We start from the raw sequence: 26,174 nt of genomic DNA, 5'->3' as shown, positions 1-26,174 counted from the left end.
TACATTCTCTAAAGCTAACCCACACCGCCCGCCAGCCTGTGAACTGAAGGGAGATACCGAAATCGCATTCAGGCCGAGCGATTCTTGATATAGCACCCAGAATATAGAATGCTAATGTTATTTTATCTGGTATACTTTTACGCAGGAATAACCATATCTTTATGCCACCCCTACGTAATCGATCACCCTCTACAGGTTCTTGCGACAGATCCAACGTTAAACTGTCCCCTGGTTTCCAGGACCATTTAAGAGCACGGTCGCCATGTTTGTACACGTCAGATGACGTCGTCAATGTTGACGTTGTGGGTACGTCGAATAAGTGAAGTTTGTGTTCATCTAGGGTGAAAAGGTGGTGGAATTGATCAGTTAGTTAGTAAAACCAGAGTAAAGCAGCTGGGGGCTAGCCATCACGGCTGCTACGGGCCGGTTGCTCAAAAGCCGGTTAGCTTAACCCAGGCTTAACTCAAATTTTCACATCGCTTGTTTATGAAGTTGAACATGTTTTTTCATAAATATTTTGTGGATCAACAGAAGTCTTATTTTGTAAAGTCTTGAAACAAACAGCGGTGCAGAAGCATGTAAACCAAAACAGCGGAGTAAGATTTAAATCAGGGTTGGCGCTAACCCAGCTTTGAACAACTGGCCCTGAGGTCAAGATCAAGTTTATAGACGACTCGCTCCAAGTCATGGTAAACAAAAGACTATTATAATTAACACTTCCGATCAATAAAAGAGAAAATAAGTCACGCAAACTCGATCGTGCTCTGGTAGAATGGCAGAGGTAGAATGGTCAAATTCTGTTACGTCGCAACGTTCAGTGGCGTGGCCAGCATCGATAATTGGGAAGCCCAGATATTCATGCTAACAGACTGTAAAGAAAATTGATTTAAAAAGAAATTAATCCTGCGTATCACGAATATGGAATATATGAATATGCCCCCTCCACAATTATCATACTGGCTACGCCACTGGCAACGTTCATTTTATGTTTGGTAAAACGCGATCTATCTTCTCCCGAATATTATCAATATTATCCAGAAACTAACCATAGATCGTTCCTTTGATGATTGAGATCAGAGCTGCGATGACGATGACATGTGTTCTGAGAGCCTACATAAAGATTTACATCATGAGTAAATTCAATATTGATAATAACCATCCTCAAATATATCTGAAATGAATCACATTAAAATAATTTTACCCTTCTTCCCATATAAACCATGAAATTAGCAAAACCAAAAGCTTCATATAAAACACAGCTTCGATTGCGAATGCCACATGGGGTTAAGTGCTTACTTGAGATATTTAAAGTTGGTAAAAAAAGTCACGCATGTATTATAAAGTTCTCCTCAAAGGGCAAAGATTGGAACAGTTCTCGAAATTTCGAGTAAGGCCACTTCAATTAGAAACAAACAGGGTAATTAAAATCCGTGATGAAATATCTGGTCTTGACTTTAAGATTCTGATCCAATCTTTGCAAAACCGTCATGCACAGCAGAATTTGCAGCTGAAGACCTTAATATAGTCTTATCGCTATAGTTGATATGTGATAAGTTCAATATGTTTTTATCACAGCGATATAGGGTTGCCGCTATCTCATAGTCACAGCCTTACAAATATATATTTTTTTATCATATCAGCCTTAAGAGGTATTGAAATGCTTCAAATGCCAGACAGATATTAAAACAAACTTTCATGTAACTGTTAACTTTCGACCTTGAACTATTTTGCACGCAATATAATATTGTATGGCATCTTCCCATTTTGGCTGATTTCCCCGGATTTACGTAGCTTTATCCTGAAAGAGATATCTTTTTTGGGAGAATATTTCCGGTCAGTTGACTAGACATAATTTTAAAGATTATATAATTTTAAACCATTTTAGGACGCACTGTGATTGGTGCAGAAATGTTATTATAATATGTAGTCAAGATAAGATGATACGGATTGAATACTGCATCGAATAGACTGCAGTCACTGCACGAAATATCTAAGTTCCTATGATTTAATAGTTGATTCATTAAGAAATAAGAACTTCATGTAGTCGACAACGGCGAATTTAAAAACCTATGACATGGGAACGAAAAGTTGCATCCGATTTCAATGAAACGCATTGCGAATTCAAGTTATATTGCAGGGGCTGAATAGCGCAACCCACAGGATAGTGATTTTTGCTGTTGTAAACATGCCTAAAAAGGAATGAAATTACTTATTCAAAGAGAACTTCCAATTTAAAAAAAGGTTTAAACTAAGCTACACAGAACAAGAGATGATTAACTGATTTTAGAGCAATTGAAAACCCACTATCCGGTGGACAGCGCTATCCAGCTTTCATACAACTGGCCCCAGTTGTGGTTGTATTTAAATTCAACAACGCGAAAGACTGGACGCGTGCAGTTTAAAGCGATTACATGACGATATCAAGAGAGCATTTGTTTCTTGTTCTCATCAGAGAAAGTTCAACAACTTCGTTGACAGATGGTTTCATTTTCGCCCTATTAAAAACCATCGTGTTGGTCCAATTAAAAAATTATCCAAACACAGACTGGATGAAATTAACCATTAACTGATTCAATACTATTTCAATAACAGGGACATAATATCTGGGTTGGGATCTACTTGAGCAATTTATTATTATAATTCAATGTACCACAACAACTCAGCAAGCGTATCTATTTCCATCATCTCCATAATTTGCGCGTCTTTTCATTGACTTCTCTTTGTTTTAAAAATACCGCTGTTTTGCATTCAGTCATCACTCGCTGTTTTGCCAATACAAAGATATGTACAATCTTTAGTAAACAACTTGAATTCAGTATTTAATATTACCGACAACACTCCACGCAAATGACCCCCAATGGTATCCTCAGCACACTACTTTCAAAATTATTTTCATAACACGCGGGTACGCAATACAGCTCTGCTTCTCCAACGCTACAGGAATATTATTTGCGCATAGAATGCTCATCAAATAGCGCTTTATAAACAAACCTTAAACTTCGCGAAAAAAAAGCAGAGCAATATCGTGACTTCTCAAGCATTCGAACAAACAGGGCCACAGACTTCAACATGCCATCGCCTCGTGTTTTCGTGTCCTAGCCTCAAATAATTTACAAACAACACAGAATATGTTTATCTCAGGTTTCTGCAATAATTCATGTAAAGAAACACTGTGGTCAGCTAGGAATTGACTATTAGACCCGACCTTGGGCTGAAAGGAATATGCCAAAAGCAAAATTAACGAGCTGAGTACAAGTCTATATATAAACCAGGCACAGCCAGGCTGAGCCAGCTGTTAAAAATCTAATTAGACACACACAGTCGGCAAAATGTACATTTTGTGCGAAATAATGAGCATGAAATGCGTCGAACAATCTACGTTAAGATTGCTTGACGCATTTTACATTAATTAACAAACAAACCTTTTTGGTTTATGTATTTGGACGCGCGAGATATATTATGTCTCCAAATTTGAGCTAATTTAATCTACACGTAAATGAAAGCTAATATAAGCTAGGTCTTGTAAACATTGCCATTGGGCAAGCTAATTACCTTCATTTGGATAATTTCTTTGCCACCAAGTTAAAATGAACGTCATGTGAGAATGAAGTCCGCTGTTTTTCTATTCTCTTCTTTGGTCTTCTGGACAAAACTGGATAATATAAAAGCTTCAAGTATCGACGCTCTCAAAATGATATTTTTACGAGTACGTTATCACTTCAACACCAAAATTGAAATGACGGTATCAATCACGAGAGGTTTATACTTGTCACGACGCCGTTGGGTCAGCCAGGTCACTGATGATGAGATCGACTGACTTGGAGACAAAGCGCCCAAATATTTAACACAGCCACAGGTAGGTGGGAAACATAGGTAGGTGCTGGGAAAATAAATGAATCAACTATATGTCAAACAGTACGTTTGGTAAGTCAAACAGTACGTCTTCTTTGGTAAGACAATGAAATATTATCCCAGAGCCAGTTGTAGAGAAACGTTAAAAAGTTTATTGCCAACGTTAAACACAGTAGTTAAACCTTAAATATGATTAGTTAACCACCTGTCGCTATTATCATATTAGTTGACCACAAGTCAGTACAATAAAATAATATAAAGTAAAACACTAATTTTTGCCGCTGACGTGGATCTTAACAAGACAGCTCAAGTCATGGCGTGGTTTGGTCCCCAGAGCAGTTGCTAATACGCTTGTTGCGTGCTGTTACTCAGACCAATAAGGGACTGGCCATTATTTATAGCCGGGGTTGGGACCCAATTTTGACAACAAAAAATATTTTACCCTCTTAATGACAATCCAAAAAATTTATTTACCCAACCCTGTAAAGATATAATTTTTTCACCGTATCTTGTTATTGTACCTATTTGTCACTCCTGCACAGTATAAGCGTGGAAACATAAACATTTGAGGATGTTTTGCTTCTATCAGAGTTTGGGACGGCTTCTCGACGTTTCGACCAGAGGGCCTTTGTCAGGAGAGTTAGTATCATACTACACCTTGATGGTTTCCTGCAGTCAAAAATCCTGCGACGCAGGCTAGCTAGTTGGCTTCACCACATCCGAGCACAAATTCCAATGTTTTTGGGAGCCGGTTGTGTAAAAAGGTAGTTATCTCTCAACTATACTTAGTGACAGAATTGATCAATTAGAACCGCGTAATTGAGTTAGACGAGCGGCTCCAGTACGGTCGTTGGGACACGTCAGTGTGCGGTCGAATTATATGTAAGATGTCCGCTTGTGTTGTTGAAGTGGATTTATCATTCTAGAAGCTGGGGATTCGTATTCTTCAGCAGCCTGTGTTGCAAGATAGAAACCCCGATGTTATGCATTTGAAATTAAATCAAAGTTGGATTTTATATGCAATCAATTGGGAATAACAATTGAATGCATGTGCTCTTAAAATGGCCATAAACATGCCGTGTTTCTTGTTGTGGAATGAAAATTTAGCTACAGAAGAATTCAGGGTGATTCATCGAGATTATGGTCAACCATTGGGATATAACCTGGATTACCATACTGCACTGGTGTACCCAACAATGGTGGTGTCTTAGTTCAAACTATCTCATGGATCAGTATTAATGAATAAACTAAGTCCACAATTAGTAGAAAATCTTGAGTTGTTTTCAATGTCAGATATTTTGAAATATGAATTTGAAAACTCGCAGGGAAAGCCAGGAGATTTATCCAGACTTTTGATTGACAGTTCTCGGGCTGAAGGCACTAACGAGAACACAGAGTTGACTGTCTGAATGTCTTTGTCGCTGTTTTACTGCTGTAAGGTTGATGAAGATGTTTGATGTTTATGAATGATTTCTGGTATTGTACTATTGTTTAACTCAGAGACTCAGCCATGCAGAGACTGGGGAGAGTACTCAGGGGTAAATTAAAGTGGTTTTCAGTCGATATGATTTTTTATATCCGTTCCATATATGTTTAATAACAGTGTTTTTTGTATGTAAAAGAAAAATTTGGAAAGCATGCCAAAAAAAAAAAAATTTGGGAAAGAATGTAAAAACACCCAAAAGAGATCATCCAGCCTATGCCACAATCTAACCTGGTTATACAACCGGCTGCGACATACAGCATAGTTACAACTACGAAAGGTGCAAGGACAGTTGCTATAGGAAGAACTCCCCCCCATAACTCACATCTTAACGGCCGTCTAAGGCGCCCCCAGACCATGATGTATGTGCACCTAACCGTTACGTCTCAGTGAGAAACAGAGTATGCATCGCCACAAGCCTAGCGCGTCATAGACGAATCAGCTACAGTGGCTAGCCCTGAGAGCGAAGATAAATTTAACGTATTTAAGCTTTTCCTGGTCTCGGGGGGCGGTCCCTAACAAGTATATACACAGAAAACGACTAATAAGGCACACGCATGGAAATGTTAAGATTTAAACGCCTAAACGTTTTTTAAGTGTTTTTAGCGAGAAATTTTAGTGTTTTTATATTCTTTTAGTGTTTTGAAACAATCCTTGTTGGTTTTTAACGTTAAAATAATCGTCATTCTGAAAAGGAAACTCAATATAAATGACTGAACGGCTTAGTTTGCTAAAATGTTTTGTTAATTTTGTGTTTAGTAATTAGTATAGCCGCTGATTCCCCGGTACAATTTGGGCCTAAAGTGTATGTATTTATTTCACAAGTTTTTATTTTTTATCTTCGTTGATTCTGTTGTATTTTCGGGGAATATTAAAGTTCGATCTTTCTTCTTTTTTTCTTTTATTAACTATCCATGATATGACGGTGTTGGTTTTGGTTGTGGTTGGATGGATCTCTTCCTGGCCTGGCTCCCCTCCCCTCCCCTCCCCTCCCCTCCCAGGAAAGTCCAGGTCACTGCGCGGTCACATTTAATATGGCTGCCAACTTGGATTATTTCCATCAAATATGAACAGTCCCAAAAATCTGGTTTATTCTTGTAATGATATAGCCGGGGTTTCACTTCATGTTTGCACGTAATGAAGTAGTTAAAAAGCTACATTTTTGTATACTTATTGGATAGAAGCAAACATGCGAAGGAGACGAACAGCACATCGGTTTGGCGATAAACGTCGTACAACTGACGTTTTGATAAATGAAAAAGTCGATTTCTCTGGTCTCATGTTGTCCAGCAACGTACTAGAAGGATTAAAAAGTGCCGGGTTTGAAAGACCATCTCCAATACAACTAAAAGCAATCCCTCTTGGTAGATGCGGCCTAGGTAATTGAGTGATGTTAACGTGTGTGTACGTGTTAAAATATTTATGCGCAAATAAACCTTTTTTATAAATTGTATGCATGATTTTATTATAAATGATTAAAGTATCGCATTGCATATTATTTGAGTTGCATGTGAAACTAGATTTCCTTTTACTAGATTTAATAGCACAGGCAAAATCAGGAACTGGTAAAACGTGCGTTTTCAGTGTCATTGCGCTTGAAAATATCAATTTGGCTGTGGTGTCGGTTCAGGTACAAGTGTTACTACTTAGAGGCCGTCAACAAATAGATTTTGTCGCACATCGTGGACTTTGGCCGCGATTGTTTGAAGCAAAACCCCCAACCCCATCATGGACCAGCAAAAAACCAACGAGAATCGAAATAATATGATCCAAAATACCTTCAAAAATATGACTGCAAGTGGTCTATTAATAATATCTATGGTAATATATTAAAAGAACAAGAATACTACATTTAAAATATGCATTGAGATAGTGGAAACATCAGGCAAAATACTTTTTTTACCTGTGTCCATTATGTGCCTATGAACCTTTAAATTTTGTGAGTATTTAATATTTTTTACATACAATGTTTTCTTCTGAACTTCATATTTCTAAAGTCAGTTTTCATCCCAAATATTTTGTAATCTCAGATTCTAGTCTATCACCTCCCCCCCTCCCAATCACCTCCCTCCCTCCCAATCACCCCCCCCCCCAATCACCTCCCTCCCTCCCAATCACCTCCCCCCCCTCCCTCCCACCTATCAAGGCCAAAGGCCACAATGCGGGACAAAATCTATTTGTCAACATGCAGCCCCTTATTTATCTCAATTCTTAAATATGCTTACAACATTTGCTTCCTCCAACCTTTCAACTCTTTCAGGTACTAGTTCTCGCCCCAACTCGTGAAATTGCTGTTCAGATCAAGGATGTCATGTGCTCAATTGGTCAACATTTAAATGGCTTAAAAACTCATGTCTTTATTGGAGGAATGCCTCTTGAAGATGATAAAATTAGTTTGAGACAATGTCATATTGCTATTGGCACTCCAGGTAAATATTTAAATAAAATGAATAAAATCAACATCATTGTATTTAAACTTATTTTATTTAGTACTTGAAAATGGCAATATCGAACAGTTAACATTGTTGCTCCTGCTAAACATGCATTTTGTATCAGTTGCAATTTATTGGTTCTCCAAGCGCCATAAAGAAAGATACTCAAAGTACTACATAACTACTACAAACACTGCATCTACAGACATTCTAATGGTATTGTTACTATTCAGGTCGCATTAAACATCTCATAGAAAGCAAACTGCTGCAGACAACTTGTATCCGCCTTTTTATTTTGGACGAAGCAGACAAGTTGTTGGATGAGAGCTTTCAGAAACAAATCAAGTAATTTATTGCAAACTGTTTGATAAGTTGATCTGTTTAATAATTTATAACCAGTAAATAATAAATAATAGTCACACAGTCGGATGGTTTGTGCAACAGTCAACTAGTTGGTCCCACCATTGTTGGTAGGTCAGTACAGTTCATAGATCAGTTGGTTACATGATAGTTCAGTTAATCACTTACTGTAGCTGTTAGATCTGTCATTCAGTTGTTAGATCAGCCAGTTAGTTACTTCTTCACTATCACGTCTTCCTGTGGATCACGTCTTCCTGTGGATCACTCAGAGTGTTAGTCAGTAACTTGTCATATATTCTTTATCACATAGTTGGATCTACTCCACACTTCCCAGCAGTAAACAGATATTGGCGCTATCAGCGACGTACCCAGATCATCTTGCTGAGCGGTTGAAAAATTATATGAAAGATCCAACATTTGTTCGCTTAAATTCTGCTGATCCTGCTTTAGAAGGTGCTTCTGGTGTTTCTATGTTAGTTCTAAGATATATTTTAGGATCGAATATAAAGTTTTCAATAGATCTCGAATCTTTTCTCGACGTCCCATTTATAAAGAACGTTTTGTGTGTAGGCTTACAGACGTAAAAATTTTCAGGTGCGAAACTGACTCTTGAGTACAAATTGCTTGCCTTATCAAGGGTGCAGCCCCATACGCCTTCGTCTCGTTCGTCTATGGTTTTGTGTTATAACCCCAATTGTCCAACTCGTCTCATTTTTTAGGAATTCGTCACTATCGTTGCATTGTCTCTTTCCATTCTCTTCCACATAAAGTATTTCAGGAGAAGGTTCGTAATTTTGTCTTATTTGAGATCAAAACAACGTTGTGTACGTTTTGTGGGGATGAAACTTTCAAATATATTTATATTCAGGTTGAAAGTCTTCTACATTTGTTCTCAAAGCTGTCATTTCATCAATGTTTGATTTTTTCAAACTATCAAATCAGGTCAGTGGAGATGAAAACAAAACTTGGATGCCGATTAAACTAAATTTAATGGACGCCGATTAAACTAAATTTAAAACTTGGAATATTTATCAGTACATCTGGAAAGCGCATCCCAAACTATAGCATTTAGTTTAATAAGGAGAATGGTCCATTTTCTTAACCTGAATGTTATCGGACCTTTGTTTTTAGCCTTTTCATAGGTTTTTAGCCTTTTCATAGGTTTTTAGCCTTTCCTTCCGAAACTTTTGCATTTTTTTTGAGAAATCATTGTCACTATTCAAATATTATGAAGTACCTTGAGGTATTAGGATTTTATTATCTGATCATATTTTAAAAAGTTGATGTCTTTGATGTTTTTAGAGCGAAGAATTTAAGCGAAACGTTAGCAAAGAATGGATGGCCGTCGACGTATATTTCAGGTAACATTTCATGTTCGGTTAATTAATAGATCGAAGGGAAAAGTTCGTATGTTATCAGTTGGTTGCATGATACTTCAGTCAATCACTTACTGTAGTTGTTACATCAGTCATTCTGTTGATGGATCAGACTGTTTTGAAACTTTAAACGTGTTTTCGAGCATTCATTTGCCGTCAAACATTTGTATTTCTCTATTCTGACAGGAAGTCAAGGACAAAATGAACGTCTCATTGCCATGGCAAAGTTAAAGGAGTTCAAATGTCGTATCATGATTTCCACCGATTTAGTAAGTGTGTCTATATACAGATACTTTCAGCTTTAAAATTGTTGTTGCTGTTGTTGTTGTTAGACTAAATCGATACAAAAACAACGTGATAATATTGCTTTTTTAAGACATCACGTGGTATAGACGCTGAACGTGTTAACCTCGTGATCAACATGGATCTGCCGCATGATAGTGAGACGTATTTACACAGAGTTGGTAGAGCTGGGCGGTTTGGTAAGACGACTCAAAATTTCATTTGATTTTCAAGTTGTTTTTTCTTTAATATAATCAAAAAAGGTTTAAAAAGAAATAGCACTTCGAAATTCCATTTCATCATCTTGTTTCTTATCATTTGCACTTTCTAAAAACTTTATTTCATTCTCTTTCTCCAGTCGCTCATCCTCTGTCGTGTTTTTACTTTCATTCCCCTCAACATCATAATTTTCTTCAGTCTTTTTTGTTCTTCTGTCTTCGACAGTTCTGTTCTCAATCTTCTGATGATTATTTCAAAGAAATGGCACTTTGAAATTCCATTTCGATAAATATATGCCTGAATTTAGGTTCCTATGGTGTTACAGTAAACTTTGTAGCTGAAGGAAAAGAGGTCGCGAGTTTAAACGAAATAGAAGGTGATTGTGGAGTTACGATCGCACCTCTACCAGGTAATGATTATATACATGCTCTGACAATGAATGATAACAAAAACTAAAATAGCAAAAAGGATGTGTCGGATAGCATCGGGGAAAACGGAAAATCAGGAAAGGCTAGGATAGCGCCAGCTGCTGATTTGTAAAAAAATAAATATTCTTTTTTCTCTTCTTCTTTATATCTAAGAAAAACAGCATCAACATATGAATTACAGTATATAAAACAAGACAACAAAATTTTGGTGATATTTCCTTTGTCTTTCAAAATCATTCTCAAGTCGAAATATCACTGCAAAATTGTTGTCTACTTTTTACGACTCGTATTTTGAGTTTAAAAGATGTTGACTTTCGGTGTATATTTTTTCTTACATTGTATCAAATTGTCTCGAATGCTGGTAAAGGTTTCTTGGTTATATTTTTCTCAGTATGGCAATGTTTGGATCGTTTCAGATTGGTTAAAGGAGATCGATCAGTTTATAGTGAATTTTTCTTCAAGGAAGAGTTAGGATCTTTTTCCAACTCTCTTTTTTATTATTTTGTCTTAGATGATATCTCGAAGATTTTGTCAGAAGAGATGTTGGATCATTCGCAAGAAATATCAGAAACAAATTGCAACACGATTAAACAAACACTTGACAATAACCAGCTTCCCGTGGGGAAGATAGCGCACGGTGAAGAAACGAACGATAATCATCAGAAGACTGAGAACAGAACTGTCGAAGATAGAAGAACAAAAAAGACTGAAGAAAATTATGATGTTGAGGGGAATGAAAGTAAAAACACGACAGAGGATGAGCGACTGGAGAAAGAGAATGAAATAAAGTTTTTAGAAAGTGCAAATGATAAGAAACAAGATCATGATGACGATAGTGAGGGGAATGAAAGTAAAAACACGACAGATAATGAGCGACTGGAGAAACAGAATGAAATAAAGTTTTCAGAAAGTGCAAATGATAAGAAACAAGATCATGATGACGATAGTGAGGGGAATGAAAGTAAAAACACGACAGATAATGAGCGACTGGAGAAACAGAATGAAATAAAGTTTTCAGAAAGTGCAAATGATAAGAAACAAGATCTTGACGACGATGTTGAGGAGAATAAAAGTATCAATGTAACAAACCACACTGAGGTTGAACTGGTGCAGAAAATACATGATAAAATGGAAATGAATGAAGACACGAGAACTGAACAGGTTCATGTTGAAAACACTAAATGCAGCATAGAATATAAAGAAGTCGTATTAAATCCCAAATTGAACGGGCATAACGAGGTGGTGAATGATTTATGTGGTGCGCTTGAAATTGAAAGTATTCAAAGTGATTTTTTGAAGAATAATATCACAGAAAATAAAAATGAAGAAAATGTTAATGAAAGTGGAAGAAGTCAGATAATCTTCAGAAATCGTGATGCAGATATGTCTCCAATAAAGCATTTCAACGGAGATTGTTTTGTCAGCGATGAAAGTGGGTCCGAGTATGAAAGCTCTGAAGAGAATGGATCGAGTGAGAATTCATCTGATTCCCACGTGCCACTCTCGTGTAAAGATTTTGACAATGTTTTCGATTCCTATCTCAAGGCTCGCGGTGGTGGGTCCCGTTCCAAGAACAGTAAAACTAGTTTTAAGAATGAACCTGAAACTTTAGATCAATCATTGAAAACAAGTTTGACTGCAGAAACAAGTGTTGATAACACATTTTGTACGTCGAGTAGCGCAATAAATGCAAATGAGATACCGCATTCGCGAAGTGAGATTGCACAGGATGATGTAAGATCATCGGAGACAAAGAATGCCATCGCTCGTGAGCATATAGTAGCGGACGAATACAGGTTTGATTCAAACGAAACAAGTACAGACTTTACTGCCATCGCAACCAATGGTAGTGAAAATCTCGGAGAAACAATGTTTTATGGCGCCACGCCTGATGACGTCACTGCGTATTTGGCCGAGTTACCTATTTCGTGGACTAATACTTGGTACCGAGTTTATGACAGGCAAACCAAATTTATTATGAAATACACAAAATTTTCGCATGAAAATGTTTGAGTTGATTATATTTTTGTAGAAGAAACCCAATGCATGGTTAGAATATCAATAAATTGAGATGCAACTTGCTAAACTTCACTCTTATGATTATTTCGTATGGTTTCTTTGTTCTGTGTTATTGAATGGCCACAAAATATGACAACTTGTATCGGAGAGGAATCCATGAATTTTTGTATTGTAAATCCTCGGCGAGGTTTTCCAGACCGTGAGTAATCTTATACGGCGACGTGACGTGAGTTGAGTAGTTTGCGTTTTACCCTGAACACGATGATTGATATATAACAGCTGTATGCATAAACGACAAACAGTTCAGCTAAAATTTATTTATCATTTCAATATACTGTAACTTTTAGTTTTTACAAGGTACATTTACTTGGTGTTTTAGTTCCCATGATTTTCATTTATTGATCACAAATATTTCTGACCAGCTTTGCAAAAAAAAGGTATGGCAATGTTGACAAAAACCTTTCAGCACTTCGCTTACATTTAGTAACAGTGACGTCACTTCACCAAGGATTAAACAACCCTCTCCCAGATAATTCTCGAAAGAATCGAAAGTGGTCATTAGACTGATTTATTTAATGGGGTTACGTATTAAATACTGTTGTATTAGACGAGTTTCATTTCACTTTGAATTTCACTACACCATGCAATCATGTACAGCAGCCATTAACACGACATAAATTAGAAAACAGTGAAGGTTTATGACGATTATTTATAGTGTAGTCACTAAACGATCTTGTTTGGGGTTGGTCAGCTAGGTGTCGCGTTTCATGTTGTTCTTTCATCGCTTGTGCTAATCTTATGAACACAGTTTCGATATTCACTGAATTCTAAAAAAAAGAAAAGTTGGTTTAAGGCTTGTTGATTTAGGCTGTTAACCATCACGTTCGCTTTGTCCGAGCGATCTGGGACAAAACAGGTGGAGGACAAATTTCGGTCGGATAAAATTGGTACAGAGTGAAATTTGGCAATTTTAAATTTCATCCGTATTATTTTTTCGGTACCGTAACAAAAATTATGCGTACTGGTGTGAACGGGAGCACGGGACTGAATATGATATCAGCACATTAAGTCATTATACATATTTAGTTACATTGAGTTGAAGATACGTACCTTAGCAGACGTCTCGACTACATCAACAATCTCAGGATAACTAAAAGCAAAATTCTTGGCTTGTTCCTCCGTTACCTCGCGTTTATCCTTTGCTAAATCCTGTTTTGCCCCAACTAAAATCATGAGTATATTTGGCGAAGCATATCGTTTGACGTCATCTATCCATTCTCTTAGTCCTGTCAGTGATTCGTATTTTGTGATATCGTACAGTAAAATTAAACCGTTTGCATTTCTGTAATAACTTTGAGTAATTGTTCTGAAGCGTTCCTGTCCTGCAGTGTCCCAGATCTCCAGCTGAAAGATTGAATAAGAGAAGGTTGCAAGTCACATAATATTCTTGTAAAGTTCTGTATAAAACAAAAAAATACTCGTACGTGGTAATTCTACAAATTGATGATTTAAAGCTCCACTCACACTACGCACAATTTTTGGTATACGGTCCAGAAAAAATGATAGGCAAGTTGCCAACAGATGAACTTCTTATTTCACTTGAGAATCATGAAATTTTAATCTACCATGCAAAATTTGATGATTATTTGTTTAAATTAAAGTACACCTCCTTTATTGCAAAACGTTCGGTCTATTAACCCGGGATTGATAGAAAGATTAGAACAATTTGCCAATACTTTGTTTTTAATTTCTTAGGCCCAAGAATCAGGCTTAAACCAACCTCAGGTTATGGCCTCGTATTCATTAATTTCTATCCGGATTATAAACCTCGTTATTTGCGATATATTGTCAGTGACCGGTGACGAATCTACACCTTTTTTTCTCAGAAGCTAGTTTTTCTCAGAAAGGTATTTCTGACTACTTTCTAGTTTGTGCTATCACAAGGAAGAAATTTACCAGGACAAAACATTCCACGTATAGTCCTATACACTTTTTTCTAGTTAAATGACCTTTGTCGGTTTGTCCCTGTCTACGTAATTTTTCTCCCATGCAGATGAACTTTCTGAGGAAATTCAGAGAAGAATGTTTTTACGTAGACATATAGTGTTTCTAAACATATTCTTGTGTACATCTGTCGAAACTACGTTGTTTTGACCTTCAGTTTGTTTTGAATAAAAAACCACAATTTGAATATCAAATGAATATGAAGAATTTATCGACAATAATTTAGAACCAACGTGAAAAAATAAATTGCCGGCCGCTATTCAAAGCAATTTTTAAAACAAATTTGTTGGTTCGGAAGACAAAGAAACTCTTATTAATAATAATAATAATAAGTTCAAGATCAATCTAGAGCAGTGCCTGCGTTTAATCTGAGTTTCATATGACACGCAAATATATAACCCAGATCCCAATCCAATGTTCAATAATATATCGTTGGAGAGTCAACCTCACACTGTCGTAATTTTGTTTTAAAGCCAAAACTTGTAAAGCGGAACCTTGCTTGTGACATTGAAATCTTGTATTGCAACATCACGAGACGAAAGTATTGACCATTCATTTACATACCTGTACACAGGAATTATCGTCGATGGATAATAATTTTGTGTCGTGACTGATTCCAACAGTACATAGCCTCTCGGTAAAAGTTCCTTTAGTGAAACGTATCATCAATGCCGTCTTGCCAACACCGGCATTACCAGCAAAGGCTACTTTAAAATTAAAATCGTACGGCTTTTTTGAGTGAGGCATTTAATTTTGTTCACTAGTGTCTGGAAACATCACCAGCCGCATAACTAACTAATCATTCAATCAAAAGTCAAAGTGATGCGCCCGACCTAGGATCCGATATATTTATGTACTTGTGGTTGATAATTGAAATATGATCACCATTTACGTTGGCAAGGCACCCTACTGTTGGTATGTCTCAAACTATTATCTGACTCACAAATAAGAATTATAATTCGCATGATTCTGAATGTCAATTATGTAGAGTTTTTATGCGTATGTAAATTTATAATTCACGAGTTTTTAGTGCGCTTAATCACCAGACTCAGACCATTGTTTATAGTTAAGAGCAGTCAAGTCAGCAGCTAGTCTGGTGATTTACTCCCGCACTCACGCACTCACGCTATGCAAATTATTATAATTATGACATTAAGTTATTTTAATTATTCATCTCTGACAAGTTCCAATATGACCAGCATCCTCAAACAACTTAGCATCAAATGTGGATTTATGTGGTATAACAACTGCCTAAAATAGACAAACACTTCTCGACGTTTCGACCAGAGGGCCTTCGTCAGGAGAGTTAGTAAGAGTTCGTATTCATGTCTGACTTTTATTTTCACCAAAATATTTCGTCTTCACTATTGCTTATTAAACAGGCATGTTAATTGTGAAACTGAAATCCAGACTAAAAAACTAAAAGTGAAAGTTATAGGCCCTGTTTACACTATACCGGATGCGCTTACTTTTCCTTATGCAAATTTTTTATTTTTTCGATTTTGCCAGCATCGCGTTGGAGCCGAAATATTGCATCACTTGCGTAACCAGAATGAAATTCCTACAGTCCACACTTCGACGAAAATATAAAACGGTATAATTTATTAACTTATAAAAACCGATATGATAGCAAGGTCCAACAGCCTTTTGGGTTTTCAGCTTTCATGAGCAAATAAGTTTATTCCTGTAGAAATATTATCGAAGAGTACAGCGTTTATAGCGTCCAAAATTTACGCTCAGAATTTAATTTACCTGCTTCTGGAAACTGAAAATTATCGTCAGGTCGCTGTATCACGCAGTCCGATGCGTGTGGTTCACAATTTGCGTCAAATATTTCATCAATGTTGTGTTCTTGGGCAGCTGTGTATATCCGGCCATCTCTGATCACCTCTGGATTCTTCTTTGCGCCGGATTTGTCTGACGCAAAAACTAAACTTATCCATACCGTGTTAATTTTCAAACAAACGTCTCCCTCAATGCCGCACTCGTTTATTGTAATAAGTACGGTACTTCGCAAACTATTTATATACAAAAATCTCGGCAGTTTAGTGGCTAGAGCTCAGAGCTGTACACTGGTAGCGTGTCTCAACATATGAAAAGTTTGGAGCCAGTCTATAATGTTTTGGAAGAGGCTGATTTAAAGCTTGAGCAACTTAGATTGCAAATCAGGTCACTATAAACTCTGCTCGATCTTTCATCAACTATGGACCTATGTATGCGAATTTGTTTTGAAAAGCATCAAATGTTTACACCACATGCGCAGTTAGTATCAGTCTAATGTTTGGATTAATCCAGAGCACACTGGGCACACCCTACAGCCACACGCCACGGGCACAACCAACTGACACACCCAACTGACACACCCAGGGCCTTCGTTTTCCCCCTACTAGACCCAGCTCTCCAAACGAGTTAAACACGCGCGGCCAATGCCCGATGTTTACATATTTTTTAAAAAAACACGAAGAAAATTATTGTGATTTTATTTTCCCTCTTATTCCATGGAAGTTAACAATTTTTTGGCATCTGTTTTCTGTTCTAAAGGCTGTGAATCCACGGCAACTCCAAGGTATGCATAGTCGAAATTCGAAGCATAGAAAAATTTAAAATCTATTTTGTTGATAATGTTATGATTTGATATTATAAAAACATATTTATATAAATGATTCAGATGGATTCTGGTGGTCAGCAAATGATAATTTGATGTATCTGCTTGGTAAAGAATCTTTTTTACAATTGTTATAAATATTTTTTGTAGAAATTTTCTGGAATTTGGCAACCTGCAAGAACATTTGGAGAAAATTCTTGCTGAACACAACAATGAAAGTAAACCAGGTTCGATCTTCTCATTATTAAACAATCTGTGATAGTAATAACTTTATTAAGATTACCATTTGAAGGTATTGCTAAAGCATATCAAAAACTATATTTAAAATACATTTAAGAAGTTTATAATGTTAAGCCAATCAAATACTTTAATAAGAAGCCAATCAAATACTTTAAATTGTAGTTTTTAAATTTTTTATGGTCAGTTGGAGGTTTTGCTTACAAGGGAACATAAAGTTACATAAAAATCCATTTTTAGAATATACCGAGCAAGAACGAGCTTTATCAGATGGTAGGATTGGTCCAGAGATTGTCAAAATTGACACAAGTGGTCGCTGTGGAAATATGGATATATCAGAAAATTTAGAGGTGATTGCAATTTGCATTACTCACTCCATATGATATCCCCCTACGCACCTCCCTTACCACTTCCCCTTTCTCTCACTACCCTCTTGTGTTGCGCTCTTCCTAAAGTCTTTATAACTAAAGCACACTACCTACTCCCTCTTATTCCTTCATATTTTTTAGCTTGACAGTCAGAGCAATTTCAGCAGTTTGAGAGCCAATATATGTATTTGTCGAGGTATACAATATCAAGTATTCTGAGCTTATAATATTTAATATATCCTATTATCTGGAAGGACAAAACCGCTAATCAGGAAATGAATGAACATGTTTTAAACAAACAACCGTTGAACACTAGCAATATAATCAAGCTATTGAATCACTGTCAGGTGAAGATGATACAACTGTTGTTGATCCTAAATTGTAGGAAAATGGATGTTTGAAGTTCTACTTGGAACACGAGGTATAATGCAGCTTGGTTGGGCAACAGTCAATTGTCAGTTTACTAATGAGGTTAGTTTTTTGGGGGTCTATCTACAATCCCAGCTTCAAGTGCTTATGATTGTGTAACATAAGAGTGAAATATCGTCTCTGTGAACAGGGTTTTATCTTAATTAAATTTGAACATATTGTCATGATAATTGTTTTCAGGAGGGTGTTGGTGACACTGCTGATTCATACGCTTATGATGGTCACCGTGTGAGGAAATGGAACTTGAGTGCATCTGCTTATGGAGAAGTAAGAGAAACAGTCTTATTCTTCTGTGTAACTTTGCTCTAAGAAACCATCTTGCTGCTGTTCTTAATAAAAAACTTGAAAGACTTAAGTAATTGGTAGTAATTTAGTATGTGACTGTACGTATACTGTATTATTGTGCTTGGCATATATAATTACCACACTATTGATTCTATTTCAGGAGTGGATGGCAGGGGATGTGATTGGATGTACGTTTGACCTGGATAATGGGGAGATTTCATATTATAGGTAGAGATATCTTATGACAGATCATGTCCTTTGTGTGTGGATATATGTTTAAGTTCACTACATCTGTATCATAATTATGTTGTGTATGATTATCACTAGACCATTGACCATGTGGAAAGGAAAGCTATAAAATTTTGTCAGAGATGTAATGCATTGTTTTCTTTCTAGGAATGGTGTCAATATGGGTGTAGCGTACACAGATGTACCTCGTGGTGCTGGGATAGCGTATTTCCCAGCTGCTAGCTTGTCTTATTGTGAATCATGTCAACTGAATTTTGGTGCTACACCATTTATGTATCCTTTGAGATTATAATTACTAGACCTAGTGTTTGAAACAGATTATAATTTAAACACATTTTGCTATTCACATAATACCACATTTGATACAAACTGGAATGCTTACTGTATTGTATGGTTTCTAGTTTTTATAATCAACCTGGAGTAATATGAAAGTAGCATGTATGAATCAGTTGAAAAATGAGTTTAAAATTGGAACTTGAGTGCATCTACTTTTGGAGAAGTAAGATCAATTTAAGATTCAATCTTTTGTTTTGATCTTACCTTTATGAAATTAAGATTCCCTATTGAAGGTTTCAAACCATTGCAAGACCCACCCAGTGTGGAATTAGCACAAGCTAAAGAGTTGCTGGAATTTCTGGAGCGTCTGTTACCTGGAGTATGTACTCAATACCTGGTAGTAAAACACTGCAAGCTAATGAATTGCAATATGGGATATAATTGGTATATATTTTTTCACCACAGCCTGAGCGCATCCCTCGAATGCCATCCAGTTTAAGTGGCAGAGCAGCAACACTGGCATTATTGACTAGTTCACATGTCTTCGAGAAACTTGCCCCACTGTTGGTAAGTTTCTATTTAGTTACCTGCATGTGCACGTACATCATATCCTTTTGTAAAAGATATAAATACATATTTTCTTTTATCAGACGAGGTCATACGTGGTGGAGGCGGCTCTTATTCCCTTCTTGTTAAACTCGTGTTCAAAAACCGTTCACCCCACTGAGATTCATCCTGGTGTGAAGAAAATGCTAGACTTAATGTGTGCTTGCATGGAAGACTTTGAAATTCAGCCATGTTTGAAACATTTGTTTTATGGTCTTCTAAAAGCATACTGGCATCGTCCTGTCCTCGCAGATTTTAAAACACAGGTAGAGTGTTTTTGTTTGACGCGAGCAAACGGTGTAGTTGCAGATGTAATATTTACTAGATCTAAATTCTTATTTTAGACTGCCTCGTTGTCGTTGATGCTTTCCACCCTTCATCACGAACAAACCAGAAAGTTATGGCTCAACATGAAATCATATCCTTTAATCTAATCATTCTGAAAAAATCGCGTTTGAAATTGGGTAGTGTTCTATATTTTTTCTCACATGCCTTCTGTAAATTATGTTCTCTAATTACCTTTATATTCAGTATGTGTTCTAATTACTAGGTTCTTATAAATTCTAATTAGGTTAAGTATGTGTTCCATATACATTCTATATTTGTTCTAATTACGTTCTATACTTATGTGTGTTGTAAAGTTTCGCTATGTTCCTTAACTATTCACAAATTTCCGCAGAAATTCGGTTACTTCATGCATATCCGACCTCCTGATGATGCTGTGTTGGTCGAATTATTTCCTGTTGTTTTGTACGAGGAAAAAGACGTATGGCAACCTTCTGCCTTCATATAAATTCATAGCTTATAATGAATTGATTTTGTTTGTTTGTTTTGTAATGTATCGTCACGAGGTGTTTATATCAGACTTGATCTCTTCAGACATCAACAGTGAACAGTGATGAAGAAAGAGAGAATCATAAGAAGCATTGTGAAAAACTTCGTACAAAGATAAAGGGTATGTGTGTTTACACGGAGTTTCCAAATATTTTTCATCTTCTGGTTTGTAAATGCAGGTGGTTTTAACAGAATCGAGATTCAAATCTAATAGATCAAAAATTTTAATATAAAATGAATATTATTTCTTTTATGTTGTTCAGTTTTGGAGAATATCCATGTTGAAATGTGCAAAATTCTGTTGGAAGACGAGCGGGAAGAAGTACGATTTCTCTGCAAGTCATTGTGATTTGCCTATGAAATTCTGAAGCGAAATAATTGACTAAATCATTGTCTTTATTAAACAGGGTTGTCCCTCAACCAGATCTGCTTTCCTGGAGAAATTTAGAAAATATTTACAGGAAAATATGTTCATTGCTCTTAGTGTAAGTTTGTTCAATTGAACCAGACTGAGTGTGCTATTTGTACATTTGAGCTTTGCAACCCGTGACTCGTATCCAGTCGTTTCTTCGCTTTTTGTCTCATTGGGAGGGAGAAAGGCGGGTGTTTGCAGGCGTATTTCATTTCGATGGTGTAGGATTGCGTAAGATTCAGTTGCAACCTTGAGTAGGAATGACATTAGGAACCTGAAGATACAGCAAAACCAATTCGTTTCTGTATATGTTCTACTTTGAATTTGCTGAAAAGTTCTTTTCATTTTTTTTCAAGTCTCATCCGCCAAGTTCCTGTTCCGGGCCAGTTTTAACATGTTTTTTCCATCGTTATATGGAGGCTTTGAGATGCCATTGGGATAAGTGGGCTAAGGAGAATGGAAACGAACTCACATCACAGAGTAAGGACGGACTAATTTCACTACGATTTTCTAGTAAACTTAAGATCGGTTGTTCAGCGTTTTAAGTCCATTAGTTATAGTGTTTTCGATTCTTTTCCAATGCTCTGTGTCTTACATAAAATGTTTTTAGGTTTGTTTGTTCCAGTGTCTGCTTTCGTGGATAAAAGCATCAATTACTTTGAATTGTCAAGGTGAAATTGAAGTTTAACATGTTTTTGCACTATAATTGTGAATATTGCATTTCATCCAATAATTTACTTCGTGGTACTATACTCTTGTGTCTGATGTTGTATTTTCTCACTTTTTTCTCATCTTTTTAAAACATTTTGGTCTCTTTTTATTTAACTGCAGGATTGGTGGAATTACTTCGCACTTAAGGAAATCGCATTCAGGTAGAACAGTTTAAAAATACACAATCGATGCTCGTCACTGCAGTAAATTTATATTAATCGAGCATTGTTTGAAACTTAATTGAAAAGACTGTCCATATGTGCCTACCAGTTTTGCCATTTTTTTCCACAGACAAACTAAAAAATTCTTGTCCAACTGAGACGAAAGATGACATGAAAGCCAGCGGCAGTAGGGGAGCAACAACGTCATTAGGATCCAGTTCTGGGATTGATATATCATTAATGGAAGCCGTTGATACTTTGATTATGTTGTATTTCTTTGGTGTTCATCGACAGTTTAGCAAGGTAAGGCAAGACTGCATGCTGAGTTTCCGGCACCACTCACAACAGTGCCCAAAGTCTAATTTGGTTCATAAAACATGCTGAGCACAGTGATCTTGCTGAGTACTACCTCTGGAGGTAGTGGCCTTTCTTGCGCAGTGTTCCTAATTTAATTTGGAAGGGTCATGTTCAATTTAGGCGCCAGAACTGCATGGGCGTCTGAACGCAGCCTAACTAAAGTATTATACTCGATGTATATGACAGTTCTAAAGTGTTGTCGAAAGATCAACCAATGGTCATCTGTGTTCTTGCATTTTTTCAAGGTACGAAGTGTTCGTGACAACCTGCACCAGAATATTAGAGCACTTGAAGAGACGGACAAAAAAATCAATAAGTGCCCTAAAGATGTAAGTTTTTAACTGGCGTACCAATTGATTGACCTCCCATGAATGATCTTCCGATTTGACATCTTACGATTCCATTTGTAGAAATTGGATGTTCGGGCAGAGCTCGAACGTTCTCGTAAAGTGTTCGCTAAGGAAACGACGAACTGCACACGTCAGATGGCGTGGGTTCGATCTCTGATCTTCACACCTGAAAAACAGGCGGATGTTTATTGGATGCTGAATATTGCTCTGAAGACGATAGAAAATGCTAAAAAGGACGCAACCATGTTTGATTTTGTACCAGAGTTTTATATTGAAGCAATATGCAGTGGTTATTCAGCGTTAAGGAATCTGTTCTCCCCAACCGTGGTATTCAACGATCTTCCAGGTATGACCTTTGAAGAACTGAACTGTTTCATTAATACAAATATTTAGTTTCCTGCATGAACATTAACAATAGTATAATGTCACTAAATTTAGATTTTGCTGTTCTACTTTTAACCCTTCAGATTGCGAAGAACTGTTGAAGAAAATGGCGTCTTTCTTTGCAGAAAACGTGTGTGAATCAAGTATTGTTAATCCAGGTGTGTATAAAGATCATTGGCCTAATGGCCTTCATATAAAACATGGAGTGAAAACAGAGGAGTGAAAATGAAATGAAATCATTAAATTAATCTTTTTTATCATTTTCAGATCTTCGTGATACACTCATCCAAGGCCTGGTGACATTTTCTTGTTATCCTGACTGTCTGAAAGCACTTGAAGAACTGCCTTCGATAAGGTTTTTATATTTGATCGCGAGCAAGGAGGAATTTCATTTTGAACTAATCGTCAAATTTACTTTACATTTTTCATGCTAGTTTTTATTACTTCTTGTTAAATGGTAACGTACCTTTACACTGGACGTTTTCAAAATTTATGCATTCTGATTGGGTTGCTAAAATGTAGACAAATTTTTCCTTTTCGTTTTTAACGCGCGATATATTTAGAAGTTGACAGAACTATTCTGTATCATTATAATATTTTCTTCCAGTCAAGAACGTGTGGTGAGAACCTTGATGGGAGCTTACGAGAAAAGAACTTGGGTTCAAACTACATGGATTTTGATACGATTTTGGAAGGTAACGAAGGTTATTTTATTTATACTGGCTGTACCTCCATCATCTCTTAGCTGCTCTCACCAACAGTAGTTTTTTGTAACCAAAGGAAAGACAAGATCCCTCGTCTTTTCCCCGGTCTTTCCTCGTTCCTCTTCCTATCATCTTTCGTCTTCTCTCTGACCTCTCTTATACCCTTTCCTATCGTCCCACGTCTTTCCCCCTGTCTTTTCTTGTTCCTATAATTTTTCGTCTTTTCTCTCCCTTGTCCCACTTCTTATCATCCCTCGTTTTCCTCCCTCTCCTCTCATGTCACCCCTTTAACTTTGCTTTCACTCTCCTAGGGCTGTGGTTTCGCGTTTAATTACTCGCTCCAACCATGGGGTCATATGAGTGGAATATCAGATCATGGCCTACAGCGTGTGAACCTACAACCACCATGTCCATCCCCTGTGTACCAGCATGTTCTAGCTAAGTTATGCACTGAAGACAAAGCTCTATCTAAAGGCTTCTTAAATGGAGTGTTAAATCAATTAAACTGGGCATTTTCAGAATTTATTGGAATGTTGCAACAGGTATAGTTGTTTCTAAACGTACAAATACTATTCAATTTCGCTACTCAAATTTTCATAATACCAGACTACATTTTTTTTCAAAACAATACCATTTTCCCTCTTTCATAAGTGATTGCTATTAGCATTATGGTAGTAGGATTGCACTGATTGCTTTCTACTGAAAAGATTCTGTTCTTTCAGATCCAGTCATTACCCAACATTGCTGTGGAAAATCGTCAGTTGAAAACTTGTATTGTTTGTTTTGAGCTGACTGTTGGTTTACTCAGGGTAAAAACAAACAAATAAGGTTTATATATTGCAGAGTAAATGGAATTTGAACACTTGTTCTTGAGATATGACATGACACGTGTAATAAAACGTAATCATTTGTTATCAATATTGTATGGACAAATTTAGATAAAGGTTTTTCATTTTAGGTACTTGAAATGGTTTGCACTGTGGCACCTCAGCTGTTTACCGATTGGGAAAACTTTCCTTCTGCGGAACTTAATATTTCTCGACTTTTTCAGGTATTAAATTGGTATAACCTTATTGATTGAAGAATAGGTTAGATTCAAATAAAACGTATGTTGATGCTTGCCATTAATTTATCTTCTGTAGTTGGTCACCCAGGCATTTAATCGTCTAACAGCGAGTGCGAATATATTTGAAAATGTTTCGCGTCTTCATCTTCCAGGTAAGAACAGACGTCATCTGTTGTGTAATCCCAACAGGGTTTCTGTGGCAATTAATGCGGGACTAAAGTTTAATTTTTGAGATTTTGTTTTGGCCGGTTCTTAGGCTGTATAATAATTTTGTAACACTGTCTTTAATTTATATTTTAGGGTTTGATTGTGTTGATCGATTTCCATTGCTCAGCGCTCTCGCTGGTATTATGCTTGCTCTTCTCAAGCGCTCAAAACAAGCCAGGTAACGGCGTGATAGAAAGACTGTGACTGTGTTTTGGTTTTGATAGGTTCTTTATTGGTAGTGGTAGCAATGCCATAGTTTATTCAATTACATAAACCTTTTTTCTTTTTCCAGCATTGATTGCGCATGCTCCATACTATTTGCTGAACCAGGCTTCCAGTTTGACTCGTTCAGATTTTTGTTTGACAGAAAGAGTAATGGAGGCAAACCAGTTTCTGGTTTTTCTTTCAGTCACTGTAAGTATGGTTCAAACTACAGCCTGGGTGATGTGAACTGGGATCTTATTGTACCATTTAGTTCACAATTATTGATCATTGGAAAAGGAGGCAAGATAAAAATATGAGTGAAATAAACGCTGTCTGAGTTTGGCATTAGGGTCTCTGAACAGAATATCGGGCACAGTTCGAAAGCATGCCAACTTTTGACAGATTTTCAAACAGCGGTGAAAATTTAAATTTAACTTCTTTCACATTAAAATCACCATTAAGCGTCCTTGATAAAGCGCACCTGTCTTCCATAGATAAAGTTGTAAGTGAGGAGGAATTGCAAGAATTGGAGGAATTGAGCAGCATTTTATCAACTTATAAAGAAAAAGTGAATTTAAAACGACAAGTGTGTTTGCACTCATTTACTTCTTTCATTTTTTTCATTGCTTTGAAAATTTCGGTGAGCGTTGATTGTAAAACCCTTTTATTTGTTTTATTATTTTAGTCATCAATCGACTCTGGAGAGTTATGTACAATTTGCTACGCCATGCCACAATCTGCTGTCTTTGTCCCATGTGGTCATAAGTCATGCAGGTAATCTGTCAAGGGACTCGAGTGTCCCGCTTGTTGCCATGACGGTGTTTGTTTTTAGCTAGAAAATGAGTATTTTCAATCCATGAGTGGGGCCGTAATGCGTTGACAGCGTAGTAGTATCTCATTAACCCGACTGCTTTCAAAACAGGATAATATATCAAAGGCCTTCTAAGCCTTGTAAAGAAGTTCACACTAAAACGTTTCTGCAATCACTGGGGATATTTTTTCTCTATTTTCAGGGCTTGCATCTCACGTCATCTTATGAACAGTAAAATTTGCTTCTTCTGCAAAGAAACTGTGGAAACGTTTGAAGATGGTAGCCTGCAGGAGAAAGCAAAAGACAACAATTCGTGATTGAGATACTTCTATTAAACTTCAGAGATATTTATTAGTAGGAATAGCTGTAAACTATCAGCAGTAATGTGCCCTAAATTGTGACCTTTTTCAAGAATATTAAATGAAGCACTGCCTTTGTGTTTTTGTCAAATGATACTGCGGGC

General features: G+C 36.7%; 3 protein-coding genes across 4 annotated transcripts; 2 read left to right on the top strand and 1 right to left on the bottom strand.

The window, feature by feature from the left end:
• The first annotated feature begins 6,368 nt into the window (after positions 1 to 6,368).
• LOC114521908 (probable ATP-dependent RNA helicase DDX20) lies at positions 6,369 to 12,501 on the top strand. 2 transcript variants are annotated; one of them, XM_028542481.1, is made up of 12 exons: positions 6,369 to 6,714; positions 6,871 to 6,965; positions 7,596 to 7,764; positions 8,001 to 8,112; positions 8,438 to 8,580; positions 8,847 to 8,911; positions 8,996 to 9,069; positions 9,430 to 9,488; positions 9,690 to 9,772; positions 9,880 to 9,985; positions 10,312 to 10,413; positions 10,944 to 12,501. In XM_028542481.1, exons 1-12 carry the CDS (start codon positions 6,525 to 6,527, stop codon positions 12,443 to 12,445), a joined length of 2,700 nt encoding a protein of 899 aa, XP_028398282.1. In that variant the 5' UTR covers positions 6,369 to 6,524; the 3' UTR covers positions 12,446 to 12,501. The 2 variants fall into 2 exon arrangements, with proteins under 2 accessions (XP_028398282.1, XP_028398283.1); XM_028542482.1 differs by lacking the exon at positions 6,871 to 6,965 and having other exon boundaries at positions 6,630 to 6,714.
• A 257-nt stretch (positions 12,502 to 12,758) lies between these two features.
• Positions 12,759 to 15,327, bottom strand: LOC114521878 (ras-related protein RABD2a-like). Its single transcript, XM_028542451.1, has 3 exons — positions 15,020 to 15,327; positions 13,562 to 13,855; positions 12,759 to 13,278 (listed from the first exon to the last, which is right to left on the bottom strand). The coding sequence occupies exons 1-3, from the start codon at positions 15,200 to 15,202 to the stop codon at positions 13,099 to 13,101; spliced, it is 657 nt and encodes a 218-aa protein (XP_028398252.1). The 5' UTR covers positions 15,203 to 15,327; the 3' UTR covers positions 12,759 to 13,098.
• A 1,550-nt stretch (positions 15,328 to 16,877) lies between these two features.
• Positions 16,878 to 26,164, top strand: LOC114521872 (E3 ubiquitin-protein ligase RNF123-like). Its single transcript, XM_028542443.1, has 34 exons — positions 16,878 to 17,021; positions 17,211 to 17,287; positions 17,538 to 17,647; positions 17,807 to 17,861; positions 18,051 to 18,136; positions 18,275 to 18,361; positions 18,540 to 18,607; positions 18,776 to 18,901; positions 19,184 to 19,283; positions 19,370 to 19,471; positions 19,555 to 19,776; positions 19,855 to 19,928; positions 20,180 to 20,276; positions 20,390 to 20,465; positions 20,608 to 20,666; positions 20,752 to 20,829; positions 21,113 to 21,236; positions 21,367 to 21,427; positions 21,588 to 21,628; positions 21,759 to 21,931; positions 22,231 to 22,314; positions 22,396 to 22,681; positions 22,803 to 22,877; positions 22,987 to 23,074; positions 23,327 to 23,414; positions 23,735 to 23,965; positions 24,146 to 24,232; positions 24,382 to 24,474; positions 24,566 to 24,641; positions 24,790 to 24,874; positions 24,989 to 25,110; positions 25,395 to 25,486; positions 25,586 to 25,674; positions 25,914 to 26,164. Exons 1-34 carry the CDS (start codon positions 16,954 to 16,956, stop codon positions 26,026 to 26,028), a joined length of 3,495 nt encoding a protein of 1,164 aa, XP_028398244.1. The 5' UTR covers positions 16,878 to 16,953; the 3' UTR covers positions 26,029 to 26,164.
• The last annotated feature ends 10 nt before the right edge of the window (positions 26,165 to 26,174 follow it).

Source organism: Dendronephthya gigantea, unplaced genomic scaffold (assembly GCF_004324835.1).
Source record: "Dendronephthya gigantea isolate DGI-Jeju-01 unplaced genomic scaffold, DenGig_1.0 000021F, whole genome shotgun sequence".
Classification (NCBI taxonomy): domain Eukaryota; kingdom Metazoa; phylum Cnidaria; class Anthozoa; order Malacalcyonacea; family Nephtheidae; genus Dendronephthya; species Dendronephthya gigantea.
Note: the sequence above shows the minus strand (reverse complement) of the source record. Positions and strands in the feature narration are given on the sequence as shown.